At 38.5% G+C, this 27,185-nt stretch overlaps 1 protein-coding gene across 2 annotated transcripts; it reads left to right on the forward strand.

Moving 5' to 3' along the window:
• Positions 1-1,482: 1,482 nt before the first annotated feature.
• LOC142356742 (uncharacterized) lies at positions 1,483-12,040 on the forward strand. 2 transcript variants are annotated; one of them, XM_075408543.1, is made up of 4 exons: positions 1,483-1,751; positions 5,384-5,462; positions 10,901-11,062; positions 11,508-12,040. In XM_075408543.1, the coding sequence occupies exons 1-4, from the start codon at positions 1,709-1,711 to the stop codon at positions 11,554-11,556; spliced, it is 333 nt and encodes a 110-aa protein (XP_075264658.1). In that variant the 5' UTR covers positions 1,483-1,708; the 3' UTR covers positions 11,557-12,040. The 2 variants fall into 2 exon arrangements, with proteins under 2 accessions (XP_075264658.1, XP_075264657.1); XM_075408542.1 differs by having other exon boundaries at positions 1,490-1,751; positions 10,932-11,062; positions 11,508-12,036.
• Positions 12,041-27,185: the final 15,145 nt, after the last annotated feature.

The following is a 27,185-nucleotide window of genomic DNA, read 5'->3' on the forward strand; positions in this document are numbered from 1 at the left end:
AATAAAATTTTTTGGCTTTACCTTAGTTCACAGCTTGTTCAACATTTTGCGTGAAAGCTTTTTGACTTCTCTAGGCTAGTTTCACTCTTCTCTCACTCTACTAATCGTGTTTTTTTACAGCAGTTGCTCAGGAAAGCAATTCAAAATGAGCACAGTGAGTATCAAAAAACGAAATCAGAAATAGAATCGGGATAAACCCCAATTTTAGATGCAGGTTACTGGAACTTTGTTCTTAGTTACCATCTGTAATGTTTATTATAGCTGCGCAGCTGTAAGCTGAGTAGAGCTATATTGCGGTGCTCTTGGTTTTTACGATTCAAAGAATTTGATTTGTATTGTGGCGCTCTTTTTTTAAAAGATCTGTTCACACATTTTCATGATTTTTGAAGTCAAATTGAAGTAGTGATTTTGGTCACGCGAAAACAGGAAATGGAGCGTAAAAGCGAGTGGTTTTGTGGCGTGAAATTTTTTTGCTCTAATTTTAAAGTAGAGTGAGAAAACGGTGTTTGAACAACAATTCGCTTTCTCGCTAGTGGTTTTTTTGTTCACATGCGGCAATTTCGCTTTGGTTTTTTTCTGTTTTTCCAATTTTTTTGATCAGATTTTTTTCTTAATGGTTTTTAGCAATCCATTCATAGTTCATTCTAGGCCTAATTTTTCGTTAGAATCAAATATACATGTGTTGCTAGTGGTTTTTTGTTCTCCCTAGCGGCATTTTGACATTGATTTCCGTTTTTTTTTGTATTTTGATCTGATTTTTAGAGATAGTTTTCTCAATTCACTCATAGTCCGTTCTAGGCCTAATTTTTTGTTTAGTCAGTGAATATTCTTTGAATTGTACGTCAGGACTTGTCCTGTTATGTTTTTTTGTTTCGTCGTCTGATGCTCTTTTTCGTTTTACATTTGTTCACACAGCAAAGCTGAAAAGGGCAATTTTTTAAAATTACTCCTTCCTCTCACTAAGGGCGTTTGCGCGCGTGACGTCATTTCTCGTTTTCTCTCTAGTAATGGTTTGAAGATCATTTGCGTGATAAGATTTTGGTCATACGTGACTTAACTCGCTCAATAAAGTGACCTTAAAACTTAAGTTTCATTTGAGTTAGTTTAAGGTCGAAGGAACTTGTATGTGCAGTAGAGGTCCCTAATGAAAGGCTTCTGCGGAATGAATGTTAACAAGCTTCATTAATTTATTGCTATTGAGATCTGTATCTGTTTCTATCTCTATTATACGGCGCGCAAGTCTATTCTTTCGCAGCTATTCCAGCAATCTGCCGGCTATGTTTGGTATTGATACTAGCCCCTGTGTCGTGTCACTACGAGAAAGGAGTATGTCCAGCTCCAAAATGGCCATCGAAGTAGATCGCACTTTGAAATTGTTTTACGAAAATTGTTTTTTCCTTAGTTTTTTTCTATTCTTGCAATCCTAATTTTGGTTATGGGAATCAACGGCGGCTATTTTCCGGCAATATGCCGGGTATGTTTCGTTTGTTGAACTGTCATTTTTCCAGCTGGCTTGCCCGCATTTGACCCTAGCGATGAACTGAACTGGCTGAAACAGACGTTCCCCACTCCACACGTAACTGTAGAATACCCGAAATCAGCAGGGCTCAGAACTGCAACTGACAGAGAAAGAAGTAAAGAAACTTCAGGCACAGTTGCACCTGCTCAATTAGTATCTTTTGAAGAGTATCAAGAGTTCTGGAAAACTATGGGCACGTCACTGGAACAGAAATCTCAGATCGGAAGTGTTGGTGAGTACTACTTTTTAGTGTTTAGTACTCTTAAGTGAAAATTACAGCCGATAATTCAGCAAAGTATATATTGCCACCAGCGATAGCTTTTTAAAACTATATTATCGATTTTCACTGTTTTATAGACTTTAATTACCTCTGCTGTCGCATCAACAAATACTAATACACAGCACGTATCATCGTTTTTTTATAAAGTTTTTGTTTTTATTGTTTATGAACCATATATAGTTCCTATTATGATACGTTCGATCATTCCGAGTAATCCATTCATTTGGTTTGGGAAAAGTATGATGTATCCTAAAGTATTCTACTACTTTCGGTTCTCAACAGGAGCTTTAAATTTGCTCATATCTTCTAATGTGTGAATTGTTCTAGGCCCAAATGGTGAGTTAAGCACCCAAAAATACTTATCGGTATAAATTAAACAAGTAGAGACATCTTTTAACCATTTTTATCTTTTCACGTTTTGCTCATGTTTTCGCTGTTTCGTTCAAGACCTCCAGAGTTAGTACATGGTAGAGTAGACTAGCATGTAAAAAGTAGATCGAAGAGATTATCTCCGATTGAGACACTCATTGACTGTAATCTCATCCGTCAAGATTGTCTTCGTTTGGAAAGCACCCACAACTGATTTTGTTCCCACGAGCCACCCTCCAGTTACATCAGCACCTTAAACGCTGTTTTTCTCCTTGATATCTTGCCTCAATGTAAAACGGCAGTTTTAATTAATCACCAATATATAACGATGATGTACACCAATATAATAAGTGATGTTTCAAAGGGGGATATTATCGGTCTTTTATGCAATTTAAAGTGTTGAGCATATATGTGGGTCTTGTTGATCTCTTCTTAAATTGATCTCGAATGAAGTTTGGACCAATTGTGCATGAGTGTGCAATTATTTTGACCGAGTTGACCACTCGTGACTTAAGGTTCTTGCGTAATCTAAATTGTTCTCGTTCTGATCTAAATTTTAAGCTGCTGAAATCAATTGGAAGGAGTTTGCTAATGAGTTAAATAAATTCAGATACGCTTTCCGTGTCAGTTAAAAATCTTTAAGCATTTTTTTTTAATTTCGGACGTTTCTGGCCTTTTTTTAATGTTTACAATTTAAAAATTTTAACTCGTGCGTTGTTTTGATTTTCAGCTTTTTAATTGCTCTCAAACGAAGTTTGTAGCAATTAATTTAGTCCTGTGGTCTTTCTTTTTTTAATGCGATTTTTCGCTTGACCGATTGTTTGTCTGACTCATCTGACTGCGTCCTCAAAAACGGGACTAGCAGGTTGCACCAAAAGGGCATTAAGTGCACTTAGAGCCTTTAACCCCTTAGTCTCCCGATATACGATTCACATTAACTGTTTTGGAGCCATATGCTCATGGTGTGAAGGGCAGTTCTTAGAGTTTAACCCCTCCCCCAAACACACCCCTCCACTTTACCCCTCTCCCACATCAACCGCCCCCCTCACTTCACCCCCAATCCCCACCCCTGCTTATCGTTCAGGCGGTAAGGACGTGGCACCGTGCAGCCAAAGGCCCCCATCGTTGCCCCCCCCCCCTCCCCACCCACCCTTGCCCTCTATCAATCTCTCCCCCCCCCCCTCCCCCGGTCCACTCACCCTCCCCCCATTTTCCACCCTACAATAGAGTGAGAAAACGATTTTTGAACAGAAATTCGCTTCCTGGCTAGTGGTTTGTTGTTCCCATGTGGCAATTTTACTGTTTTTACTGTATTTTTACTGTATTCTATCGTATTCTTTTCTGTATGGTTTTTCCTATCTGTAGTTTTTGTTTAGTTGAATATTAATTGAATTGTAGGTCAGGATAGATGTGGCGCTCTACCGGCTGTGTTCTGAAATTTTAAAAATAACCTTTTCTTTATTTTACTTTTTCAATCTGTATTAAAGCAAATGATTAGGGCCTAATTTATCGTTAAGCCTCGACTGTAGTTTATTACTTCGGATCTATTAGTGTAATCATAGCTCTCATCCAACCGCAGACATTATTGTATGCTCTTGTCAGTTAGCCAATTTACTTAAAATTGTGTTTTTGCTCACCTCGTGACAAGACTGAACTGGCGTTTAATTTGAACCCAAAACAGGCACGTGCAATGTTTAAAATGCCGATTGTCTCCTGTGACGGAATTGAAAATGTCAGAAGTTCCTCTACACGCAGCCAGAAGTTGATTTCCATGAACTTGACGGCATTTTAGCTTCCCGCATTTTCAGCCTTGCAAGTTGCGTGATTTAAGCAAGGGTACGTGACCCGGTAGAAGTCACTTCAAAATTCTGGCTTCCTATCTCGAACCGCTTCGCTTTTCTCAGTTAACGCCTGAAATTCTCAGTGACTTCAAGTCACCTAACCTATACTTATGATCTAAAGCAAAATTAGGCCTTATGCTGCTGAAACTGTTGGTTGAATTTGAATTTTTTTAGTAGAAAGTAACTCAATTTGGTTTGATCTTGAACTGCTAAACGGGTTTCATTGATATGGGAATGCTCTGCGAAGCGTTAATGCTTCTCATAACAACCTTTATTTTGTTTATTTTGATTGATGAGAGCAAACTAATGTTTGCACTTATTTGCGGTTAATGGAGTGCGTAAGAGCATCTTAATAGATTCCGCTTCGGTTTACCGCAAAAGTTTATGAGTCTACTCAAAATGGTCGCCGATTCGATCGATAGAATGGTGTGATTTTTTGGATTCATATTTTCATAGGAATTTTGGTGCAGAGATTCACCTAGACGTGAGTCTCATGATATTTCAGTACTGAATCATAAACTTTTCATGATTTTTACTATGGCCAGAGTTCTGATTAATGCACGTTATAGACATTTCATATTAAAATTCATAGTAAAATTCTGAAATTATTCTGAAGATTATGAACTCCAATTCTGTGAATACTATGAACATTATGAATTTTTTCATAATTTAATTTTTTAAATTTTTCGGTCTTCAGGTGTTAAATTTTTTCGGGATTTTTGTGGTCTTTTTGAAATTGTGTGTGTCAAATTTACTATCCTATTTTTAGTACTTTTGTAGAGAATTTGCCTTGCTTTGAAAATTTTCGGTTGATAATAGATGTGTTTTTGCATTCTTCGTTTCTTTAATAATCTTGATTGGTGCATCTTGATGGTGATTGCATTAATATGAATATTGAAGCTTATTTTTTGCACTACACTGATAACCGATTTGATCTTACCTTTCAAAAGAGAGTGCTGCTTTACCCTTCTGCACTGCACTGAATTTAAATGTCGAAAGAATGCTCTTCTAAACAGCTCTGAAGGTTTGCTTTGTTGTTTCTATATATTGACTTCTTTGCATGTTCCAATAACGTATTTCACTAACAATCTCAATATGCTAAAAATTGATCCACATGTGATGTAATCACTTCCTCGCATATATGACGTCACATTCACAGGTAGGGAATACTGATTTTCTGAAATATAGATGCAGAAAATTTTTTTCTGGTTTATGCCTTCAAGTCAATTTCTGTTATATTATCATCATATTATGTGTATCATTTCTGTATTATAATTGTATTTGTGCGATTGCTTAAAAGAAATAGTCCGTCTCGTGATATTATTGACCATGCATCTTGTTTTTGATGTGGTGTATTTAAGGTTGTTGTTTCAGCCCAAATGCAGGAGACGGAAGCGAACTCTCTCTTTACTGAAGACGAAATGAAGGAACACCTGCAGAAACAGCTAGAACAGTTAGTTAATGAAGTCATTCCTTGCAGCACTATAAATGTTATGTTCACTAATTGAAATGGTCATATTTCAGTCTTGAGTTTTAATTAATGACTGAGTTTAAAAAAAACCATTTTTGTCAAAAAGAACTTTCGATATTGAAGTTTCAAAGCTACAATGATGATTGCTAATGTGCGTTAGTGTTCCAACTCATCAATTAAAAATTTAAATTTGATAATAAATAATGAAAGAAGCGTATCCTGATTAATTCATAGAATATATTTATGCACTTTTATGAAAAAGAAAACATCATTGGTTATATTAATTGTTTTTTTCTTAAAGACTATTTGCGCATATTTGCGTTCATAGTTTATTGGAAGACCTGCAGAAAAGTTTCAAGAGACATCATGATTAGACGACATCATGATCCACTTTATTCTTTAACTGCAAGTTGCATTCGGACAACAAATTTTTCACCATGGACAAAGGAGAAAAAAACTTTTTTCGAATTGTTGCTTTTAAATAGACGCCTCTTGTTGGGGTTTCATTTTTTAACAATCCAAATGATTTGGATGGTATTGGGGCAATGTTTTGAAAAAAACCTGTTAACAATTTGCGATTTTTCGATGACAAAGAGCATTCAAATTGTAGTGGTTATTTAAGTCATGTCGGATATTTCAAAGGTCAATGAGCAGCTGATGGTTTTTGACTTTTACGCTATCTGCCTCTATAAAACGTTTGTGAATTTTTGAGTTGTGGTTGTATTTGTTAATAGCCGCCATCAGCTTCTCAAAAGCCTTAGTTTAGGCGCTCTGATCTATTTATTTTGTTCTAACTTTTTTCCGTTTTGAGATAGTCACCACTTTGAAGTGTCAGTTCTGTTCGCAGTCAAGGTCAAAAGTGAAATAAGAAAAAGCTAAATCAACTATATCTAACGACTTATGCGGCTATTAATTGATTCATTTGAACGCTGTTCTCTGAGCTTTGATAGGATTGCTCTATGATCCGTGATTACTGTTATCACCCCCAATTAACTGACGCCATATCGTTGCTCGTGACAATAACAAAAACCGAAAAACAAAGCAACTGGTTTCCGTTCGTCAACTATGAGTTACTCTAATGCCGTCCCGTGACCAGAACGGTAAATGTCACATTTAACTGGAGTTAAGGGGGTGTAGTGGCATTTCTCAGTGAAGTTCGCAATGCCTTTTTCAAGAAAATATTTTAAGAATATCTGTCCAGATGAATTTTTCCGATTTCCGTAATAGAGGTTGGAGTGGATGGCCAAGTTGTGCTAAATTGGTATAGTTTTGCTAAAAGTATTTTTGACTGTGCAAGAGACAATGTGTCTGAAGCCCTGTTTTCAAAGTTCTGTTTTCGAAATCCCAGTTTGTAAAAAAACGGTAACTCAGACATTCAGTCAATATCGGTTTTAGCAAAATGACATTTTGGTACGTTAATTATTAGATTAGCTTCTTCTGTGCCTTTACTCACGATCAAATTGTTGTCTAGCAAGCAGTAGGTGCTTTGTATTCCAATGAGTGTGTATTTCACCATTGTTCCCATTGTGTCATTGCAATGATTACATTGTTTCCACATCGCTATACTTTTTTCTTGGTGATTAATTGCTAGGTGAAATCAGGGCGTTTTTGTGTGTATGGATCTGCAGCTATTTTTTTTCCAACTCCATATTAATTTCAAGGTTGCATGCTCGGCGGGGTTCAATAGCTTCTTTCAAAAGTTCTTTGATTGTCAGGACCAAATATGATGGTTATAAATACTTATGGAATCAGTCATTCTTCGTGGTTTCCGAGGGCCCAATGTTTATCTACTTCCCTCAGTTTCCCGTGGAAGTGTTTAATTTATTCTCAATATTGACTGCTTGCGGGTTAGAAAAACTACGTATCAGTAGTGAGATTCCTGGGCAGACGAATGCTTCTAACTCTACTGTATTGAGGTTATCGACGGTGCTGTGTGAAGTTTAACTGCTCAATACTGTTTTTCGTTCTATACCGATGGTTAATTTAAGTAATGAGACTGTTGTTCTGTCTGCCTGTGACCATGGTTTCGCTCCTCATACCATCCTGGTTCAATCATCCTGTGACACTTATTGTGCAAGTTTTTTCTGTTGGGCTTTCCTGGTGTTGCCTTCCCTTTCTGATTGGGCTGAGGCTCCCTGAATCGTTTCTCCGTAGATGGGTTTAAATGGCAACCAACTGCTTTGGATTGGGGGACAAGTGGAGTGTCGAGGATGATGTTCTGTTTTGCCTCGAGTGCGGGTTTTCATTGCACTCTCCAATTGTCCCGTCTGAGTAGTGAGTCCGGTGTTAGTTTTTCCCAGAAAGTTTCTATTCTGTGTGGGATAATTTTTGCTGGCTGTGCCTTGTCTTACTCAACAAGAGTTGAGTATCCATATTGCGGAGCGTTCGCTTTTTACTGAGTCGATTCGGCTAGGCGAATTACGCGGCTAATTGTAATGCTTAAATTAAAACGCAAAATTTGCATCAAGATTAAACTCTGTAACTAATCGCATATGAAAATTGAAGAGAAGTATCACTCAGGCTGCTAGTAGATGAACAGCAAAATTTTTGTCAGCAGGAAGTATATTTACAGGCACTTGAGTCAAATGACCTTCAAAATATTTGAACGAAGTCTATAAGTGCATTGGGAAAAGTAAAATAAGAACTAATTTTGAAGTCGCGTAAGATTTACTGCATCATTGAAAGTAAAAAATATGATCTATGTATGACGAATGACAACGGCTCGCCAGTCGCTTGAGAGCAATTCGCCCGACGTTAATGGGTTATGTTATTATTTAGAACTACTTTTTTTACTTTTGTGTTAAACTCTTTAATAGAGGTTTACCTTTGTGAATGGAGTTGAGAGTTCAGTGATACAGCAATTTACAAAAATATATATTAGCCAATTTTGAGTTCTATACGTTAGGTAGTGTTGTTTTACTGTCGTGTTACTGATTCGCCTTATTGACAATTTTCCGTGGATTTCTAGTGAGAAAAGATCTATTCAATAATCCCTTTTTAATCTTTTCAATGATCACTTTTTATACCTAATGGTTTTCACAACTTCTGCTTTATTTGTTTTTCTAAAAAGCTAATGCTGACTTTTGCCATTTTGGTATTTCAGTCATTTTTATAAAGAGCCTGCAAGGCCTGATGATTAGGCCTAATTGAATTGTTTGAATTGTTTTTATTGGTTTCATTTAACAGTTTGAACAACTTGACCCTATATTTTCAAAATTTTAAACAATTTTAAATGATCTAAGAGATTCCCTCTGTTTGCTGTTCTTTGTTTTCTGTTAGTTTTAGTTCTCAGAGGTCTCCTTGACTTCGTAAATGAGTTCAGGCCATTTTTTTTATTTTTCTGAAAAATAGTTGTCTGAAAGTTAATTGTTTTTGGAATTAAATGACTCAGTCAATCCCTATTTTTCTCAAAAAAAAGACATCGGAAAAAGGTTTTTAAGATCTTATTGTCTTATGGTTAATTTTATATATTGGTATATGCTGTGTTGACTATCAAAAACTGTTCTTTAAATCAGGCTGATAGTGAAATCTTCAGTTTGTCCAATTCTTTGGATTGCATTTTAGGACTTGTTCTATTTTTCTGTTTTTTTGTCATACAAAAATTTGTCTCGCTTTATCTTTTACAGTTTTTTCAGTAGGTAATAGAATATTTTTGACTTCACTCATTTAGTTTGATTCACAGCTCAAATCTCCTAAAAGTTCATTGGAACAGGCGTTAATCAGCAAAGCCATCTCAAAAGAAACAGATTCAATGTCAAAAAATCAAAAATTGAAACGGTAGAAGGCCCAGCTTTAGATCATCGTTATTTGAACAAAATCTAATTAGTCTTTGTTACTGGGTCTAATGCTTACTGCTTAATCCTTGCATTCGCTCTTTAAGAAACCGGGTTGTGCCCAACTAAAAAATGAAATCAAAATAGCTCGCATTTTTTTCAGTCTTAATCGGGGTCCTAGAAATCAACTGCGGATTTACGCTAAACTGAAAAATTTAGATTAAAGTGAGCTTTTAAATTTATTGACGGAAAAGCCGCTTCTCCGGCCAGAAGTTGTTATAATTGAACTTTAAAAACTGCTATGTTTATCATACCAAAACTTGGAAGGCTTTTTTGGAAACATCACGAAAATCTAAACGATCGGAAAAGAGGACAAATCTTATTTTACTTGCACTATGATGATAGGTTTTCAGTGGCGTTTAAAAGTTGCCTTTCCCTTGATGAGCAAAATCATCAAGAATTAAACTCTGACAGGGCCCTTTATCTCAAAGATAAAACGAAGAAAAAATATCTTCATAAAGGTTGTTTTAAAAGAATTGGATAAAATTGTAACGTCATAGCTATACCAATACTACATCTGACATAAATCAATATCAGTTCAGTTTTTCATATCTTTTTTTATACATTTCAGAGGTCTATTGCTCTGAGATGAAAGGATAAAAACGGACTAAAAAGAAGACAGTAGAATTAATTGAGGCATCTCAATTTTTTCTCTCCGCTATTGGCTTCGATAAGTTTGCCGTTGAAATAAAGAGTGGTCCTCTGAAGAAAAAAAGCTTGCTAGTGTTTACCTCGCGTTGAAAAAAGAAGATATATAAAGTTCTAAGGGTTAAAAATGCGGAGAAAATGAGTTATCCTCAGCGTAAAATTGGAAACATCTGCAACATAGTTTGATGGAACAGATTCTTCTCACTTGAAAATTAGTTTTTAACAAATAAATTTTGCTCTCGAACGAAGTTTGAAACACGTTTTCTAAACGCGCGTCTTCTTATGCAAAAATTATTTGAGACTGTTTTCTGCTAGAACATTTTTTCGATTTCACTTGAGTGACTTTTTCATGTTTGACTTTTTATTTTTCGACTTTTTATTTTTATCCGAGAGGTTGCGATCTCGAAACACTTCTTAGTCAGATGTTTTTATAGCATTCAAGTTTCTCTAGCCTGTGTGACATTCTAAATTGTTTGCCTCGTCAGTCGTTCGAGAGCAATTCGTCTGACGTTAGTCGGTTTATGTTGCCGATTCGGACAAAATGGAAAGTGCATTTCACAACATAGTATATAGAGAATATAAAGGTCAGAATTAAGAAAGTATAAAAAGTTAATTAGAAAATTGGCATAGCCTCGTTCCGGATTGAATAAGATTTTCGAAAGGACCAATTTTTTATCTGTTAAGATTTTTAACTTATTTTTCCCAAATTTTTAACTGTATTTTTCGCAAGAAATCTGCTTATAGCATTTCTCTTTGATTCCTAGAAAAATCTGCTTTTTATTATTGTTCAAGAACCTGTTACGAATATTACAAGGAGATATTAAAATGATGGGCTAGGTTTCAAACGTATATCAAAAAGGAATGCCAGCAGGAATATTTGAAGTTATCAAAAGTCAGCTTTCGAATAAAAAAATGTTTGAAGTTATCAAAAGTGTTCAGACACACTGCCGTATCTCATCTTTGTGTTCAGACACACTGCCATAATGTACGGGCGATTTGGGAAGCAGCAGCCCTCACAGCCAAAGAAGAAAGCAGGGGGGTCCAAAATGGAGAAAGTGGAGATGATGAAGAAAGTCTACCTCAAACAGAGAACACTCAACAGTAAGCTGTGCTACCTTTCTCATGTATTTACTTGTATTTATATCAAGCTTGCAGCTTTTGATTAGCTGATATACCAAATGGGATATATTGCACGCAGTTAAAATTCATAAAATCACTATTTTCTTCAATCGCAATATTGGGTATATTTAGGTATTTTGCCACATCGGCATTTGGTATTTTGTCCTGATACCAGATGCCATAATTAAGATTGGGAAAGTAATATCATGAATCTCAGTGAGAAAGTCTGATTGGCTAAAAATTGCGGTTTGGATGTATATTTTCTGAATGTTTACTACACGTTTTCAATTGAAAGAAAACATAGTAATTCATCGTATTCACTCCATAGTAATTGAAAATTTTTAAAATTTGTAATAGCTCGGTGAAGCTAATTGGAGTGGTCTAGGTTCACTTTTGTTTTGGAATGTATTGATTTGTTGTTTTATAGCTCCCCTTTCTACCCAGAGGGAGAACACAATGGACAGAGAGGCCAATGAGTTGGTAGAGTGGGCTAACAACCTCATCACTAATGAGGGGGAGTCCAAAATTGACGAGTACTGACTGGAACTCTCGCCACAACTTGGAACATTTTTCTTTTTGTTCAATTAGGCTGAGCTGTTGAGTTACCTACGGGCTGCTGGAGAATTTCAGTCCTCACTATGGTTGCTTTTAGGCGCACATAACCATCCAGCGTTTAACTTGTGATCAAGTCAGACTCAATTTTTATTGAAACAAACTATTTTGAAATGTCGCCTAGATTGATACTGCCAACATTGAAGAATTAAATCGTGCTAAATCTCCAAAGTCAGCAGTTCGGCATTTGAATTCTAAGAACCGTCCTGATTTTCTTGATTTCTGAAAATAAATTATCATAAGTTGTACAAATATAAATTTTGTAAATAAGTAAAATTAATAGAGGTTACTGTTCTATTCGTTTCATGCGGAATTATATTTTTGCTGAGAAAAATTTTTTTTATCTGATGGCTTTGGCTGCTTGAAAGAGCTTTATGAGTGATTTTCTTTCCTCTCTGCCAAAAGCTGACGTCTATTATCAAGCGATAGATAATTTGAGAAACAGGGCCAATAAGGTAAATGGAAATTGAGAGTAGTGAACCAATGTAAAATGATAGACGCAGCAGAGCGAGCATAGAATTAAGGTTAAAAATATCCAGCTTTGTGTTCAAAAATTTTAATTTTGCACCGCCCCTGGCCTGACATGGCTTCAAATAATTGGTATGTACAGTAGTGCGTCATCCTTGCGGAGACTGAGTTTGTATAGCAGACGTGATGTCCGGTTGTGTAATTGTTATCTGGATGTGGTTTGGTTCCGTATATGCATGAAAATTGGTATGAACGCGAAAGCTGCGTTGAACTAAGTGTTTAATAGCCGCCCTCATCTTCTCACCCGGCTATTATAGCGCTCCTATTTTTACAATCAAAGAATTTGAATTGTATTGGGGCGCTGTGTTTTTAAGATGTGTTCACAAATTTTTCAAAAACTTTGATCTTTCAAAACGGGATAAACAGGTAAAGCCCAGCGGGCATTAAGTTTCATAAGAGGCCCAATGAGAGTTTTAGTAGTCCTTCAAGTGCTTAGGGTGGTGCAGCTGCTGATATGGCCTTAATTTAAGGTTAAAAAGTCATTTTTAGGAGTTTTTGGGCTCAAATGGTGCAATTTTTCATTTTTTTTCTGTTTTTTAAAGTTTTTTTGTTTGATTAGCCTTAGGTAGAAGTTTTTAAAAGTTGATGAAGGACTTTTGTGAGACAAAATTATTTGTTATGACCTTTTTATGAGCTATATGTTTTGGTACTGCAAACACAAACACGCAAAATGAAAATTTTTGCAATTGTTTGTCATTTTTTGAGTCTTCCAGCTTCAGGGGCCAGGAAAATCAATTTAAGTGTTGATAATATGTCACTGCATAGTTTTTTGTAACAATGGATTGCTTTTCAACATTTTAGTGTCCCGGATTTTAGCATTTTTTTGATGAAATCTGCAATCTTTTTCAAGGTTTCCTAATGTTTTTGTCAATTTTTGATATTTGTGCATTCTCACGAGCCCAAAAACCTAATCCACGGTCTAATAAAACGTTAACGCTTGGTTGTTAGTGTCGCTGAATTTGTTCTTTAACAATTTGACCTTTCGAACTGTTTTTTGTTGAAATGATTTTTGTTAAGCTTGCAATTGGATGACTGGATAGCCCCTAGAGATGCAGAAATGATTCTGAAGATATTAATATAACTATTTTTGGCAACTTTTTTTTAAAAAATTGCGATTAATTTCATTTTAAATTTCTGGGGCATTTGCGGGTTAATCGATCTTCAAGGGCCAATGATTTTTTTTTCAGGTCTTGCAGATATAAAACTGGACCGATTTCAGAATCAAAAAGTGGCGTTGAACATAGTTTTGAAATTGTAATATTTAAAGGGGTCAAAATTTGCCTTTGGGGTAAAAGTTTCAAGAGTTTTAGCAGTGATTATATCTTTGTTTAGTTTGATTTAGTTTCTCAATTTTTTAGATAATTTTGTTAGTGTTTTTGCTGTCATTGTTTCATTGATCTGCTGGTCAGGTACTTCTAAGTTTTTCATTCAATTCTTTGAATTGTATTTCAGGACTTGTCGTGCTATGTTTTTTTTACCTCGTTGAAGTTTTCTTTCGGTTCACCCATTTTGCCGCTTTTTCGACATTTTGCTTGAAATCGTTTTGACTTCTCGAGGCTAGTTTTACTCTTCTGTCATTCTGCTCAAAGTTGTTTTGAGCATCAGTTGCTCAGCAAAGCATTTCAAAATGAACAGAGTCAGTATAAAAAATTGAATTCAGAAGTAGAAACGGGATAAACCCATTTCAAGCCCAATTTTAGATGCCCGCTATTTGAACGTCATTCCTATAAGTCTTAGTTACCATCTCTAATGCTTATTGGTATTGATAATAGCCCCTGTAGCCTCTCTCTAAGAAACAGAAGTACGTTATGTTCAACTACGAAATGCCAGCAAAAAAATCGGACTTAAAATATGTTTTTGTACAAACATCTTTTTTTTCAATATCTTCTATTCTTTCAATCCCAATCATGCTTATTGGAATCAACGGCGGCTATTTTCCGGCAATCTTTTAGTTGCTATCTATAATTCTTATTGGTTTTGATACTAGACCCTCTAGCCTCTCACTGGGGGACAGGAGTATGTTCAATTACGAAATTACATGAAAATAAATCGCACTTAAAGATGTTCTCATGCAAAAATCAATTTTTGTTGATATTTTCTTTTCTTTCAATCCCAATAGAGTTATTGGAATCAACGGCGGCTATTTTCCGGCAATCTGCTGGGTATGTTTTTAATTATTCTCGATCGATGATAGAAGCAATTATTTTAAAACTGTTTCCAACGCAAAATGTTCGCTTGACCGTTTTGACTTCTCGAGTAACTTGTACGACCTTGACTTTTTGTTTTTTGCATGATATAAATTTCTCTCTCATTCGATTTCAAACTACAGAACTCAATTAGCGGCAATCTTATACAGAAAGTCATGAAAAGTGCGCCGAAATGGTTGTCATTTGTTCCTTTTAAATCTTAATAGTGGTGTACAGTAGCCTCTAATCACGTCATTTGAAGCCCCTAATTAACTTTTTATGAATTTATTTTGCACGCACATTGCAATACCTGAGCTGGCTCTTTGCCCTGACTGCGGAGAGATACTCAAAGGAAGCAGCCTAGTAACACTGGCCTAAAGGCCTGTAGCTGAAAGGTTGCACTGTAAAGCTGTAGCTTGACAATTATGCTACTTTTCAGGGGGCTGTCAGTTACTGATATATGTCTCCTAGTAGACAGTGGATAGTCCTCTTGGTAGTCCACCATGGCCTTTTGTACTCAGGTTATCTGTGAATAACAAGAAAGTATTGTGCAATGAAATTTGATGTGACATCTAGGAAAACTACTGTTGTTCTTTGCGCCTGTTAATTTCTTGTAATTTTCCTGGTATGCCTGATAGTTTCTTGTGCATCGCAGAAGATGTCTTATGATGTCTACTGGTTACCGCAATGCCATACCTTGTTCCTCTAATCCTGTGGACAGTAGAAGCTTACCTATGAGTAAGTCGTAGAGGAGTTTAAACAGCTTTGCACAGGAGCGGTCAGGTCGGCATTTTGTGGCCTCAGAACTACTCAAGCTTAGCGTGGATTCTTCTGGGACAAATTTTAAGGCCGCAGGTAGCTTGAGCTGCTCATTAATTACAACTTCTGTATTTCCATCTGGGGTATCGGTTTAATAACTATCATCATCCAGCATTTACAGTGGTGTTCTCATACGCAATAAACTGACCTCCAGGAGACATAAATTGTCGTTAAATGACAGGCTTGAGAGTTGCGATAGAGCTCAGCGCGTCTAGTTTAAGTCAATGTCCAGCGAAGAGGTCTTCTAGGTCAGTTGAAACCGTAGGCTAGGAGATAAGAATCGGTTCTACTGACTGGTGTTGCATTTTATTGGTATTCCCTTCATGTTTTTAGGGAGATTTAAGTTAAAACCAATAAGATTGTTCTGTGAATCATTGTTGACCTCGGATATGATTTTATTTTTCATTTTGTTTACAAACGCCTTTTTTGAGCGGTAAATTTTTGGATAAATTGCGTAGTCCTCTAAGTATCTGATTCATTTTTTTTATGATAGAGGATACAATACAAAATTTGTGACGCTTTCGGGCAAAAAAAAACTGCAATTAACTGGGCCATTGACAGATATTTAAAACTCACCAGTATTAAGCAAGAGACGTACTTTCACTGTACTGATGTTCCGGATAACAAGGAAAATACAAAATGCTTTTCTGCTTTCTACCAAGAAGCCTTAAAGGCAAGGTCGCGGAAACACCTCATTCGTGATACTCAAATGTGTTTTTAACGACTCAATTTATTCTACCAGGTTGAAAGAAGTTAGTAGCAATTGTTTGTAGCAATGATGTCTGTGCAATTTTTTTTGTCTGATCAATTTCAGTTTTTGTCCTCAAGGTTGTGATAAAATTGTGAAGTTAACAGAAATTGCTGGAGAACTATTGAAGAGAGAGAAGTTTATGGTGGGAAGGGATGGATGCCATAAAAATAATTTTTTCTTTGTTTTTATTAGTAAGGTCAACGCGAATCACAGAGACGCAGTTTTCAGTGCAAAAGTTGAATTGGTTTTCGATCAACATAATTATGTCTGTAAACTCTGACGAAATAACAGAAGTTCGATATTTTTGAATTGATTCATGTAAGTATAGCGACAACGTGTAAGCATTAACACGTACAAAGCAACAAGTGGAATTTAGACGGCAAGATTTTTGTTGTTCATTTAACAGGTTTTTTCGTCTGATGTCATTGACGTCAAAATCAGTTCGTATTCAATCGACAATTGTCTAGATAACCTAAAAATATTAAGCCGAAAACCAGCTTAATCGATACATATAGTGGTTATATTTACTTAAAATTAGGTTGAATGAACTTTTTCGGAACTTTCTACGTATATTAGAACGTATTTAAATCTTATTTTAAAGTTTAGAAATAATCGATTCTGATTGGATGAAATTCGTTCATTTACTGCGTAACATCCTCCGGCCCTGAAGAAGATGATGGGAAAACTGGTACAAGTTTTACAAGCGGGCGGACGAGTGAACCGGTCGACGTACGTAAAACGGCAGAGCGCGCGACGCTATCGGAGCCGTAACGGAGTTCCACAATCCGAGCGGTTGGGTAGTAACCCCTAGGGTTGGTTTCCTCAACTATCCAAACCCAGTCACCGGTCTTAAGGTGTTGCTCGGCAGGCGTCTGCCACTTAGAGCGTCGGTTCAGCGTCGGTACGTACTCTCTGATCCAACGGGACCAGATCGCGTTAGCGTACGACTGCGCACGGGCGTAACGTTTACGATGGTCAAGCTCATTATTGCCGACAACAGACGGAATACCGGTAGAGTAATCTCCTAAAAGAAAGTGGTTGGGCGTTAAAGCGTTCAAATCGCACGGATCGGCGCTTACGGGTGTTAAAGGACGCGAATTGAGAGCATTCTCCACTAGACAAAAGGTAGTATGCAGTACCTCATCCGTGAGGCGACGCGTGCCAAGAATAGTATACAACACGCGCTTGAAGCTGCGTACCAACCTCTCCCAGATACCACCTTGATGTGGTGCGCTGGGTGGATTGAACCTCCACTTAATACCTTTGTGAGCGAGCTCAGCTGCAATGTTGACAACGTTCCACTTTTCAATACTTTCTTGGAGTTCTTTCTCCGCTCCAATAAAGTTGGTGCCATTGTCCGACCAAATCATGGCAGGTGTACCCCTACGTGACACAAACCGCTCAACTCCCATAACACAAGAACTGGTGTCCATGGATGTAACTATCTCGACATGGACAGCGCGAGTAGTGAGACAGGTGAAGAGGAAGCCCCACCTTTTCTCAGTAGTACGGCGGACAGTAACATAGAATGGCCCAAAGTAGTCAACGCCAGTGTTCGTGAAGGGAGGAGACTGGTAAGCAAGTCTCTCCTTAGGTAAGTCAGACACGATTGGTTGCATAGTTACAGCCTGGAATTCTCGGCATCTCAGGCAGTGTGCTTTGATGGAACGCAAGGATGATCTTAGTTTCAGTACTGTGTAGTGTTCCTGCACAATTGATCTTAGGTACTCAACGCCCTGATGATAATGCTTTACGTGCGTGTGTTCAAGGAACAGTTTTACAAACGGATGACGTGCATCTAAGATGATTGGGTACTTTACGTTAAACCCAACTTCAATTAACCGCTAGATGCGGCCTGAGGAACGGATTAGCCCATTTGGACTAATAAACGGTGAAAGTGGAGCAATTCGGCTACTCCGTTTAACAAATTTATTGTCAAGAAGATCTTTTCTTTCGGTTTCAAAAGACTCTCCCTGCACCAAGTACTGTAGATGACGCTCGGCTTCGTCAGGCTCAGTAGGGTCAGTAATGCTACCATCGGGGTTACGGTAACCGGCATGTTTCGGCAAAAGCCGGAGAACGTATGCAGCAATGCGCAAGTACTTTTGATAAGAACTAAACTTATCAAATGGGAATAACGACGGAACGGGAGTTGTCTGTTTTTTAACAGATGTAGCGAGAGAAACAGTGCCTTCTATGATCACAGCTTGGTTGACGCCAAGTTTGACGTTATTAATGACGTCTTTGTTCGGTACGAAAGGGAAACTTGAGTTAGATAAGACATGTGGACCATTGACCCAACTGCTTAGTTGCAAAACCTCAGCGGACATTCCACGCGTGCCGGCGTCAGCTGGATTATCCTTAGTTGCGACGTGGTTCCATTGGTCAACGCTGGTATACTCCAAAATTTCACAAACGCGGTTTGCAACAAAGATTGGTTGCTTTTCATTAGAGTTTATCCACTGAAGAACGGTCGTGCTGTCTGTCCACATGAATACTTGGTTAACAGTTACAGTAAGTGCCTGAATAATTTCGTTCTTCAGCCGAGCGGCAAGTAGAGCTGCTTGCAATTCCAGTTTAGGGACAGTCATTACTTTCATTGGCGCCACGCGCGCTTTCCCCAAAACAAACGCAAGCTCTGTTTTTATCTTGCCCGTAGGAGTTGTTACTCGGGCTCGAAGAAATGCAACGGCACTAAAAATATCCTGAGAACTGTCACCGAACATATGCAACTCTATAGTATCAAAGGGTCCGCTAAAGTAACTTCGAGGAATTTTGATGTTTTTCAAGCTTTGGTAAGTCCGCACTCCAGACCAAAAATCTTTGAACCATGTCTTGTGGGAGCTCGTCATCCCATTGTTGTCCTGTGATACGCCAGATGTCTTTTAAGAGCAATCGCGCACCGACAGTAAACGGTGCGACAAGACCAATGGGGTCAAAGACTTTCGAGACAAGACTTAGGACCAAGCGTTGCGTGAGGGACTTGGTGATAGCGCAGCTTTTACCCCTACTCACAACCAAAGTGTCATTAGTGTGATCCCACTTTAACCCTAGCACATGCGATGAATCCTCCTGACATGAAACAATAACCTTGGGCTCAGTAGATTGAGGCGAACCATCAATTCGATCAGCCAGATTTGGCACATTGCTTACAAATTTTGTAAACTTGAACCCACCGAGATGGAGAAGATGTACCAATTCCTTCGATCTATTGATGGCTTTCTCAGGAGACTCCGCTGAGTCAAGGTAATCGCCCATGTAGAAGTTTTCAAGGACGGCTTTTGCAGCTTCGGGGTAAAACTTGGCATTGTCTCTCGCAGGGCGTTGTAATGCATAGTTGGCGCATGTGGGCGAGTCTTTAGCCCCGAATATATGGCGCGTATATTGATACACCACAACGTTAGTTGTGGGGTCCTCCCGCCACAGAAAGCGAAGTGATGGTTGATCTGATGGTAATACACCAACCTGTAGAAACATTCCCTCGATGTCGGCAGAGACGGCATATGGATGTTGTCGGAAGCGAAGAAGTACGTAAATAATATTTTGGAGCAGATCAGGGCCAGTGAGCAAAGATTTATTCAGTGAGGCGCCATGAAATTTTGCTGCTCCATTGAGCACCCTACGCACCTTACCCGGTTTGTTCGGGTTTAAAACCGGATGGTGGGGTAGGTACCACTCTTTATCGGACCGGCTCTCAACCTTGTGAGCGTCCGGAACCTCAATTACATACCCTTTATTTAGGTCTTCTTTGATGGTACTAGTATACTTCTCTCTGAGGTCTTCATCCTTGGCCAAACGTTTTTCGAGAGATTTTAGTTGCACAAGGGAGGAGAAGTAATTATTTGGGAGCTGGATATTGTCTGCTGCCCACAGCATTCCGACATCGTATCTCAGGCCATTGTGTATGGTGGTACTCTCAAGGATCTCGTGAGCCCTCGCGTCTGCTGCAGATCTGGAGTCAACCTGCTTGTTTGCCCCGAATAATTCAATGTCGTACCATGACTTTACTTGACTTGCTAACTCATTGTCATGTTCGATATTCACTTTAAAGCACGTTGAGGTTAAAGAAGAACTTGATGGTAATGGACCGCTTAAGACCCAACCTATGGGTAAGCGTACGGCAACGGGTGAACGCTTCTCATCGGCAGAGAAGTATTCTAACGGGCGGATGGCGTGATAGACATCTTGTCCGAGTATCATCTCAATGTCTTTATAGGAATATGTCACGGGATCAAGGACTGCTAAGTGTGGGTAAGTCTCCTGCAGGGCCTGTACATTAATTATATCAGAGCCGACGTTCAGACTCTCTTTAACGAAAGGGTTGATGGTAAATGGTTCGAAATCTTGATGTTCTCTTGGTTTCACAGTGACTTCAACAATCCTAGTGTCAACTACTTCTTCGGTATTAATACCTTTGACAGTTAGTTTTAGTGCTTTACCGTTCAAACCGAGTCTATCTGCGAGACTACCGGCCACCCAAGAGTTACTGCCGGCGGTATCACACAATACTAAAGCCTTGGTATCTAAACCGGAGGAACTGACCAACTGCAACTCCGTTACCTGAAGGAGGCCCTTAACATCAGTAACAGATGACATTGTTGTAGTCTTATCAGACGGCTGTTGACTAGTAGTTGCTTTGCTTTGACCTGTGTTGCCAGAAGACTGGATAGTATTGGGATTTGTTGACTCTTTTGTTGGGAAAACCCTATCTGCTCCATGCAAGATTGAGTTATGCGAACTATTACACCCCTCTGCTTGGCACTTTCTTGGCTGAGGGCACTGGCGGAACGTGTGCTTGTCCATTAAGCACGAAAAGCAAAGTTTGTTATCCGCCACCAACTTAGCTCTCTGGGTTGGAGTCTTTTCCTTGAAAACTCGACACTCCCATAGCCGGTGGTTACCTTTGCATACAATGCACCGAGAGTAAGTGTTTGTGGAAGAAGATGGAATTTGCTTCTTTGTGTCCCTTTGTTGTGAGTTTGATGCAAACACTTTTGAGGCTGTTTTGGTCTTTGTTACTGAAATGCTGTTCTCTTCAGGTTTTGCCTTGGTTGCGCTTTGTTTCATAAGATCATGGGCCTCAGCTTTTTCTTTAAGCCAGTCGTTAAAGTCAAGGAGAGTAGGCTTAACCCAGTGCTTCTTAACCGTAAAGAGTGACCATGACTCTTTCATGTTTGGTGGTAATTTCTGTACCGCTTGGTTAAGTAGGGAAGCGCTCTTCAAGTCAGCATGATATGACAGTGACTTGAAAACCCCAACGAGGCTGGATATGGCTGCAGAATAGTTAATGATGTTTTCACTATTGTGCATTTTAAGAGGCGGAAAGTTGCTTAGTTTATCCAAGTGTGCACTTACGACTGCCTGTGACTGGCCAAATTTACGTTCCAAAGTCCTTAGTGCATCCTTGTACATTAAACCACAGTAAGCAAACTCGGCTATTGCAATCTTTGCTTTACCGGTGACGAGTGTTTTAAGGTAAGTCAATTTAACGTCATCAGTGAGCGACTGCGAGTCAATCGCGCTTTTGAATTGACCATACCACTCATGCTACTTTAATGGGTCGCCATTAAATTCTGCAAGTTTCCACTCGGGCAAAGGGTCGTTTTTCTTACTTGTTATCGCATCAGCCAGTTCCCTAATCAATGTCATATTGTCTGGTATCGGAGGAGCAGGTGCAGACACCTGCGGACCACTCCAATTTAACGGAGTGGGCTCAATATAGGGGTATGTTGGCTGAAAAACCGGAGTGGCTAGACCAGGTACAACATTACTAGTGGTCGCGATCAGGTTTTCCTGCTGTGCACCTGATGGTGATTGCATATCAATCAAAGGGGGCGAATTCTGATAAATTCGTAGTGGAACATAAGTGCTTGATGGTGCGATATGGGTGTGTACATTTGGAGGCAGACTATTCACGGTGGTGGTGTCTTGGTTGACTATTGACGGTCTTTGCTGTGGAAACCGCCAATGACTCATATTTGGCACAAAGTTTTGGCCAAATGGGATATTGGGCAGATTTGGGACAGGAGCAGCAACGGAACGTACAGTTTTGTGTACTGGGTTATCATTATTCTGGAAAGTGTTGTTGACGAGAGGAGGATTAATCAAAGGGCGTGTGGGATGGGAGCAGTGAGGTTAGGTGCGAAGACTGGGTTCGGAATCGGAAGGACGTTAGGATGAGCGGGTTCGGAGTTGTGCTAATGAATGTTTGGACTTGGTGAGGCGCTTGGGTGCAGGGGAACGTTGTTTGCGGGGGCTGGATGATTTGTTGTCGGAAAAGGAAGAAGAGTGGCGTTTGGTGCTCGGGGGACAAAATTAATTTGTTGTCGGGGGCATATACGCTGGGCCGATTTATTTTCGGGCAGACTTGATGTTTCAGGTCCCCTGGATTGCGATATTTGAAGTTGTGCGTTGGGAAAAACCTCGGTTGTAATATTCTGCTTTTCTTGTGGTGCGAACGTCTGTTGTGGAATGGGCTGTTGAATGGGCGGTGAAGAAGCCCCTGGGGCGTGTACAGAAGGCGGCTGACTATCCGCGGTTCCATGGTTAGTTATGCTTGGGAGCGCCGTGCCTTGCTGGCCTGTTTGATTCATTTGCGCTCTTAGGTGCGCCTGGTACAACGCCTGTGCGTTAGCAGCAGCCAAAAAATTTTCAGGTGGAGTATAATAGGGGTCGAGTTGCTGCAAGGTCTCATTGCTTAAAATGTAATTGCCTCGACAATTTTTTGGAATAGAATGCCTTGAAACTTCAGTGTTCTGATCTTCCACTGTTTTGCCGTTGTTGTGGCTAGGACATTCTGGAGGGTCAATCATAAACTGTGTTTCACTAGTTTTCTCCTCATTGTGAAAACTTAAAGCAAGTGAGGTGTTGATCCAGTCTTGAACAGCCTTTTCACTTCTCATTAAGCTCCTAGCACTTGCAGTGGCTTCAGTTTGGCTACCTTTAGAAACGGCCTCCAGCAATTCAAATTCTTGCAGAGTTGCCTCTGCCAAACGTTTCCTGTTGTTTTCCTCCAGTTCATCTAATTCCATTTGCTTTTTCTGTTTAGCAAGGCGAATGGCTGCCTCATTCTGTTTTTCAATTTCTTCGCGCTTCATTTTAGCAATTACGTAATCATGTTTACGCTGACTAGATGTTTTTGACGAGGTTATAATTGAGGGAAGTCTAGAACGAATGGAAGCCCTTGGTTCCTGGAACTCGCTAATTTTATCATCAGCAGAGTTGATGTAGTTTCGTGCTGATATGAGTATCTTGTCATTCTTAGTTGTCATTGCTTCCAAGTAAGACTCTAATGAAGGAACAAGTGCACTTGGATCCTCTGTTTTTCCAGCAAATGCAATCAGGTCCTCATTTTTGTCTACAACAGTCATAAATGCTTCGTTGCACTTTGTTACTAGGCGTTCAACTTTCACTCGCCTACTTTGATTATTTAAACAATGAAGGATATCTTCATGTATAGCATGCAATTCAGCTTCACGCTTTGACCTGGCAGCGTACAACTTTTTGACTTTTTGATCAAGACTATTAGACATCACGATGTTATTATTTCCAAATACTAGCAAAACTACCCCTGCACACGGTTATCTTTTACAAGCACACTCCAAACAAATCAAACCCACGCAAATAAAACCCAACGCAAAAGACACCAAACACAGCACACTGTAGACAGTCTGTAAAACAAACCGCCCAAAGAACAGAAAATGTCGTCGAGCACCCAGTGCCCGACAAAAACGGAAGTGGAGCGCTGAACGCTATGCGCTCAACGCAGGGGGAGACAAAGGACGCACGGGAAGTCGAGCGAGGAACGCGCGACGAAACGGAAACGTGACAGACGGGAAGTCGGACGAGCAACGCGCGACGCAACGGGAACGGAACAAACGAGAAGTCGAGCAATCAGTGCGCGACGGAACGGAAACGGGACGTGCGGGAAAGCAGGTGAAAAACGCGCAACGCAACGAAACGCGACGGTGGGAAAGAACGGGCGGGAAATGAGGTTGGAAAGAACTATGTTAGCATACCACAGCGAAAACTTGACCGACCAACCTAGCCGTAACTCCAGAACAAACTTAAGTCACACCCTAGGAAGAAGGAGAGAAGCTACTGCAAGACAATCTAGTATAGTTCATTATGGGGCTATAACGACAAATTTACTGGCAAACTAATTTACGACAATTAAGTAGTACACTAAAAGGATGAAAAGGTCGAGAAAATTACTAGCCGTAACTCCAGAATAAACTTAAGTCACATCCTAGCAAAACCCAAACCGTAACAAACAATCAGCATACTAACGTTAATAAACAAACTACAGCAAAATTTAATAAACTACAATAGTGTGTTTGTAGGCTAAGATAGTTGGACAAGTCGAGAAACAATCCAGCCCTAACTCGAGAATAAACTTAAGTCACACCCTAGAAGGCAACAAGACCAAACCAACTAGCAATAATACAGGTACACAAACATAAAGCAGCAAAATGAATATACTACAACAGGAAGGCTAGTAAATTAGTAATGTTGAAAAGTCGAAGGACAACCCAGCCGTAACGCGAGAATAAAAGTAAGTCACACCCTAGAAAGCTATAAGAATTAAACCAGCATACTAGCATACTCAACATACTACAGCAAAAACAACAACATACTTCATCACATATGACATACTACACTGAAATCTAGAAAAGCAGCGGAAGGAAACGAAAAGCGAAGTTTTGGGAGAGCGCCGTTATTAAAAAAACGGAACACGGAGAATTGAAAAGTTAAAGGACGAAAAGGACAAGGACGAAACGGTACATAAACGAGTGACGAGGAAAAATTATAGTGATTTCGATAATTTTTTCACAACCTGTTTTTGTGTATTGAGTTACACTCAATTAACGAACATCCCGTACTGAACCTTAAATTTGGACGTTTATTAAGACTTGCCAAGTCTTGGCCAAGTCTGACAAGTCTTAAATGTGTTATGGTCATAGCTCTGAATCAGTACTGATATCTAGAGTTGGAATTAGACTTGCCCAGTACTGATATTGACTTGGCTTTCAGTACGGTCTTCTTGTTGGAGAAATTGATTTTTTGACAACATTGTCAAAAATTTATGCCTTTGTCCAATTTTTTCTATTTTTGGTCATTTTTTGCAAATTCTTGAAAACGGAACGGTATTCCACTAAATTGGAAAACTTTATTTTCGAAAATACGGTTTATCATTATTCGGTATTGATTTTATAAAATTTTTGGAATTTCATCAAAATTGACCAAAAATTTTCAAAATTGAACAATTTAGCATAATGTTTTCTCGATTTTTCCTATATCAGAGGTAATTTTTTGATATACAAACCGACTGTATCAATTTTCTCGAATTTTTGGTAAATTTACCAAAAATTTTCAAAATCGATTTTTTTTCGTGTCAAAAATTGTCTTTGTGGGGGCCCCTTACCTTTTTTTTTATTCTACAAAGATAAGTTAAGTTTTAGTACCCCATGCAAGATCCAAAAAAATAGTTCACGGGTTGGGTTTCTTGCCGTCTAAATTGAAAAAAAGCCAATTACTGCAATAACGTTTGCAAAAAGTTTTGTATTACAGTCTTCCATCCAGCGATTACTGAACATTCATTTTTTTTCGCTCTAGCTGCCTGATGTTCTTGTTGAGAAGCACTGTCAGTCGCTGTCCCTGGAGTTTCTTTTTCCTGCCAGCGACTGGTCTGATGAACGCAACAATTTTTTCTCACCATAGGAGGCCATGTTGAGTAGTCCAAATCACTGGACTTCCAAAGTGGTCCACGTCAGCGCCACAAATAACCACAGGGCAATTAATTTCCTCGGTCCATTACTGTAGTCATTATTGTGCAATGAAATTCAGTCCACGAAAAAGGAAAAGAATGTAAATTAGGAATGTACGTGAATTAGTTCAAGGCGAGCGTTCATAAGTATTTGTCTAAAATATTTGACCAACGGAAATGCTAAATCTATTTAATAATTTATCACCACAATTAGGCAACAGAAATATACACTAAAGGCGGCTCAAATAAGGAGCGGCACCATGTAAACTCTGACGAAATAACAGAAGTTCGATATTTTTGAATTGATTCATGTAAGTATAGCGACAACGTGTAAGCATTAAGACGTACAAAGAAACAAGTGGAATTTAGACGGCAAGATTTTTGTTGTTCATTTAACAGGTTTTTTCGTCTGATGTCATTGACGTCAAAATCAGTTCGTATTCAATCGACAATTGTCTAGATAACCTAAAAATATTAAGCCGAAAACCAGCTTAATCGATACATATATTGGTTATATTTACTTAAAATTAGGTTGAATGAACTTTTTCGGAACTTTCTACGTATATTAGAATGTATTTAAATCTTATTTTAAAGTTTAGAAATACTCGATTCTGATTGGATGAAATTCGTTCATTTACTGCGTAACAATGTCAAAAGGCACATCAAATCTCATTTCGAGTATTATTTTTATTCTGCTTCGAAAAGTAAATTTGATATTTCAACTTTTTCAGAAGTTGGAGAATAAATATGCGGGGCCATTTCTCTTTTTCTTTGATAAATATTTAACTTTCTGTTTGCACACATACACTTAAGGTTTTATTAGATAACTTTTAAAAAACCACGCGAGACTATTTATGCGCCCGGGCCGATGATTTTCCCCAAAAATATTCCTCCATGGAAACAAACTCCAATCAAGAGCAAAGACACAACTACGAGTAGAGTATGGTGTAAAATATAGTGAAATTTTTTAGCACAGTTCATTTAGCGATTGATATTGCATTCAACAATTAATCTAAAATATTTTTTTCGCCTTTTTGGAGCTGTAAGTTTTTGTATATAAATTGCTCAGGCTGAGTTCTCAAAGTATCTAATTCCTTTTTTATAATACAGGATGCAATGCAATACAAAGCTTGTGACGCATTTGGGCAAAAGCATTGTTCAGCTCAAAAATAATGAGCAAAAGATTAAATTTATTATTAAGGAGGTTAGCGCCACAAATTGCTCCAAAGGGTCGCATAAATGATTCTCTATAAATTTTTAAACAAAGAGCAACATCACTACGCACTGACTAATTTGTATCCTCAAAGAGAACGAGTTATTGTCATAGATTTTACCTCTTTTCATGTTCCTTTTGTTTGTTCTTTTGTTTTGCAAAATTTGTTTGTTTCCTGTTCCTTCTTAATATTTCTACAAATCTTAAATCAAAGTAAAAATGCGGATTTT

Source organism: Convolutriloba macropyga, unplaced genomic scaffold (genome assembly GCF_964194025.1).
Source record: "Convolutriloba macropyga unplaced genomic scaffold, txConMacr16.3 SCAFFOLD_1449, whole genome shotgun sequence".
In the NCBI taxonomy this organism is placed as follows: Eukaryota; Metazoa; Xenacoelomorpha; order Acoela; family Convolutidae; genus Convolutriloba; species Convolutriloba macropyga.

What these genes read in the sequence shown, in the direction of transcription:
- LOC142356742 (XM_075408542.1), top strand. Translation starts at nt 1,709, where the DNA reads ATGGGCACGTCACTGGAACAGAAATCTCAGATCGGAAGTGTTG. An exon ending in CTGCAGAAACAGCTAGAACA is followed by an intron (nt 5,463 to 10,931) that starts GTTAGTTAATGA and finishes CTTTGTGTTCAG; the next exon opens with ACACACTGCCATAATGTACG. An exon ending in CAAACAGAGAACACTCAACA is followed by an intron (nt 11,063 to 11,507) that starts GTAAGCTGTGCT and finishes GTTGTTTTATAG; the next exon opens with CTCCCCTTTCTACCCAGAGG.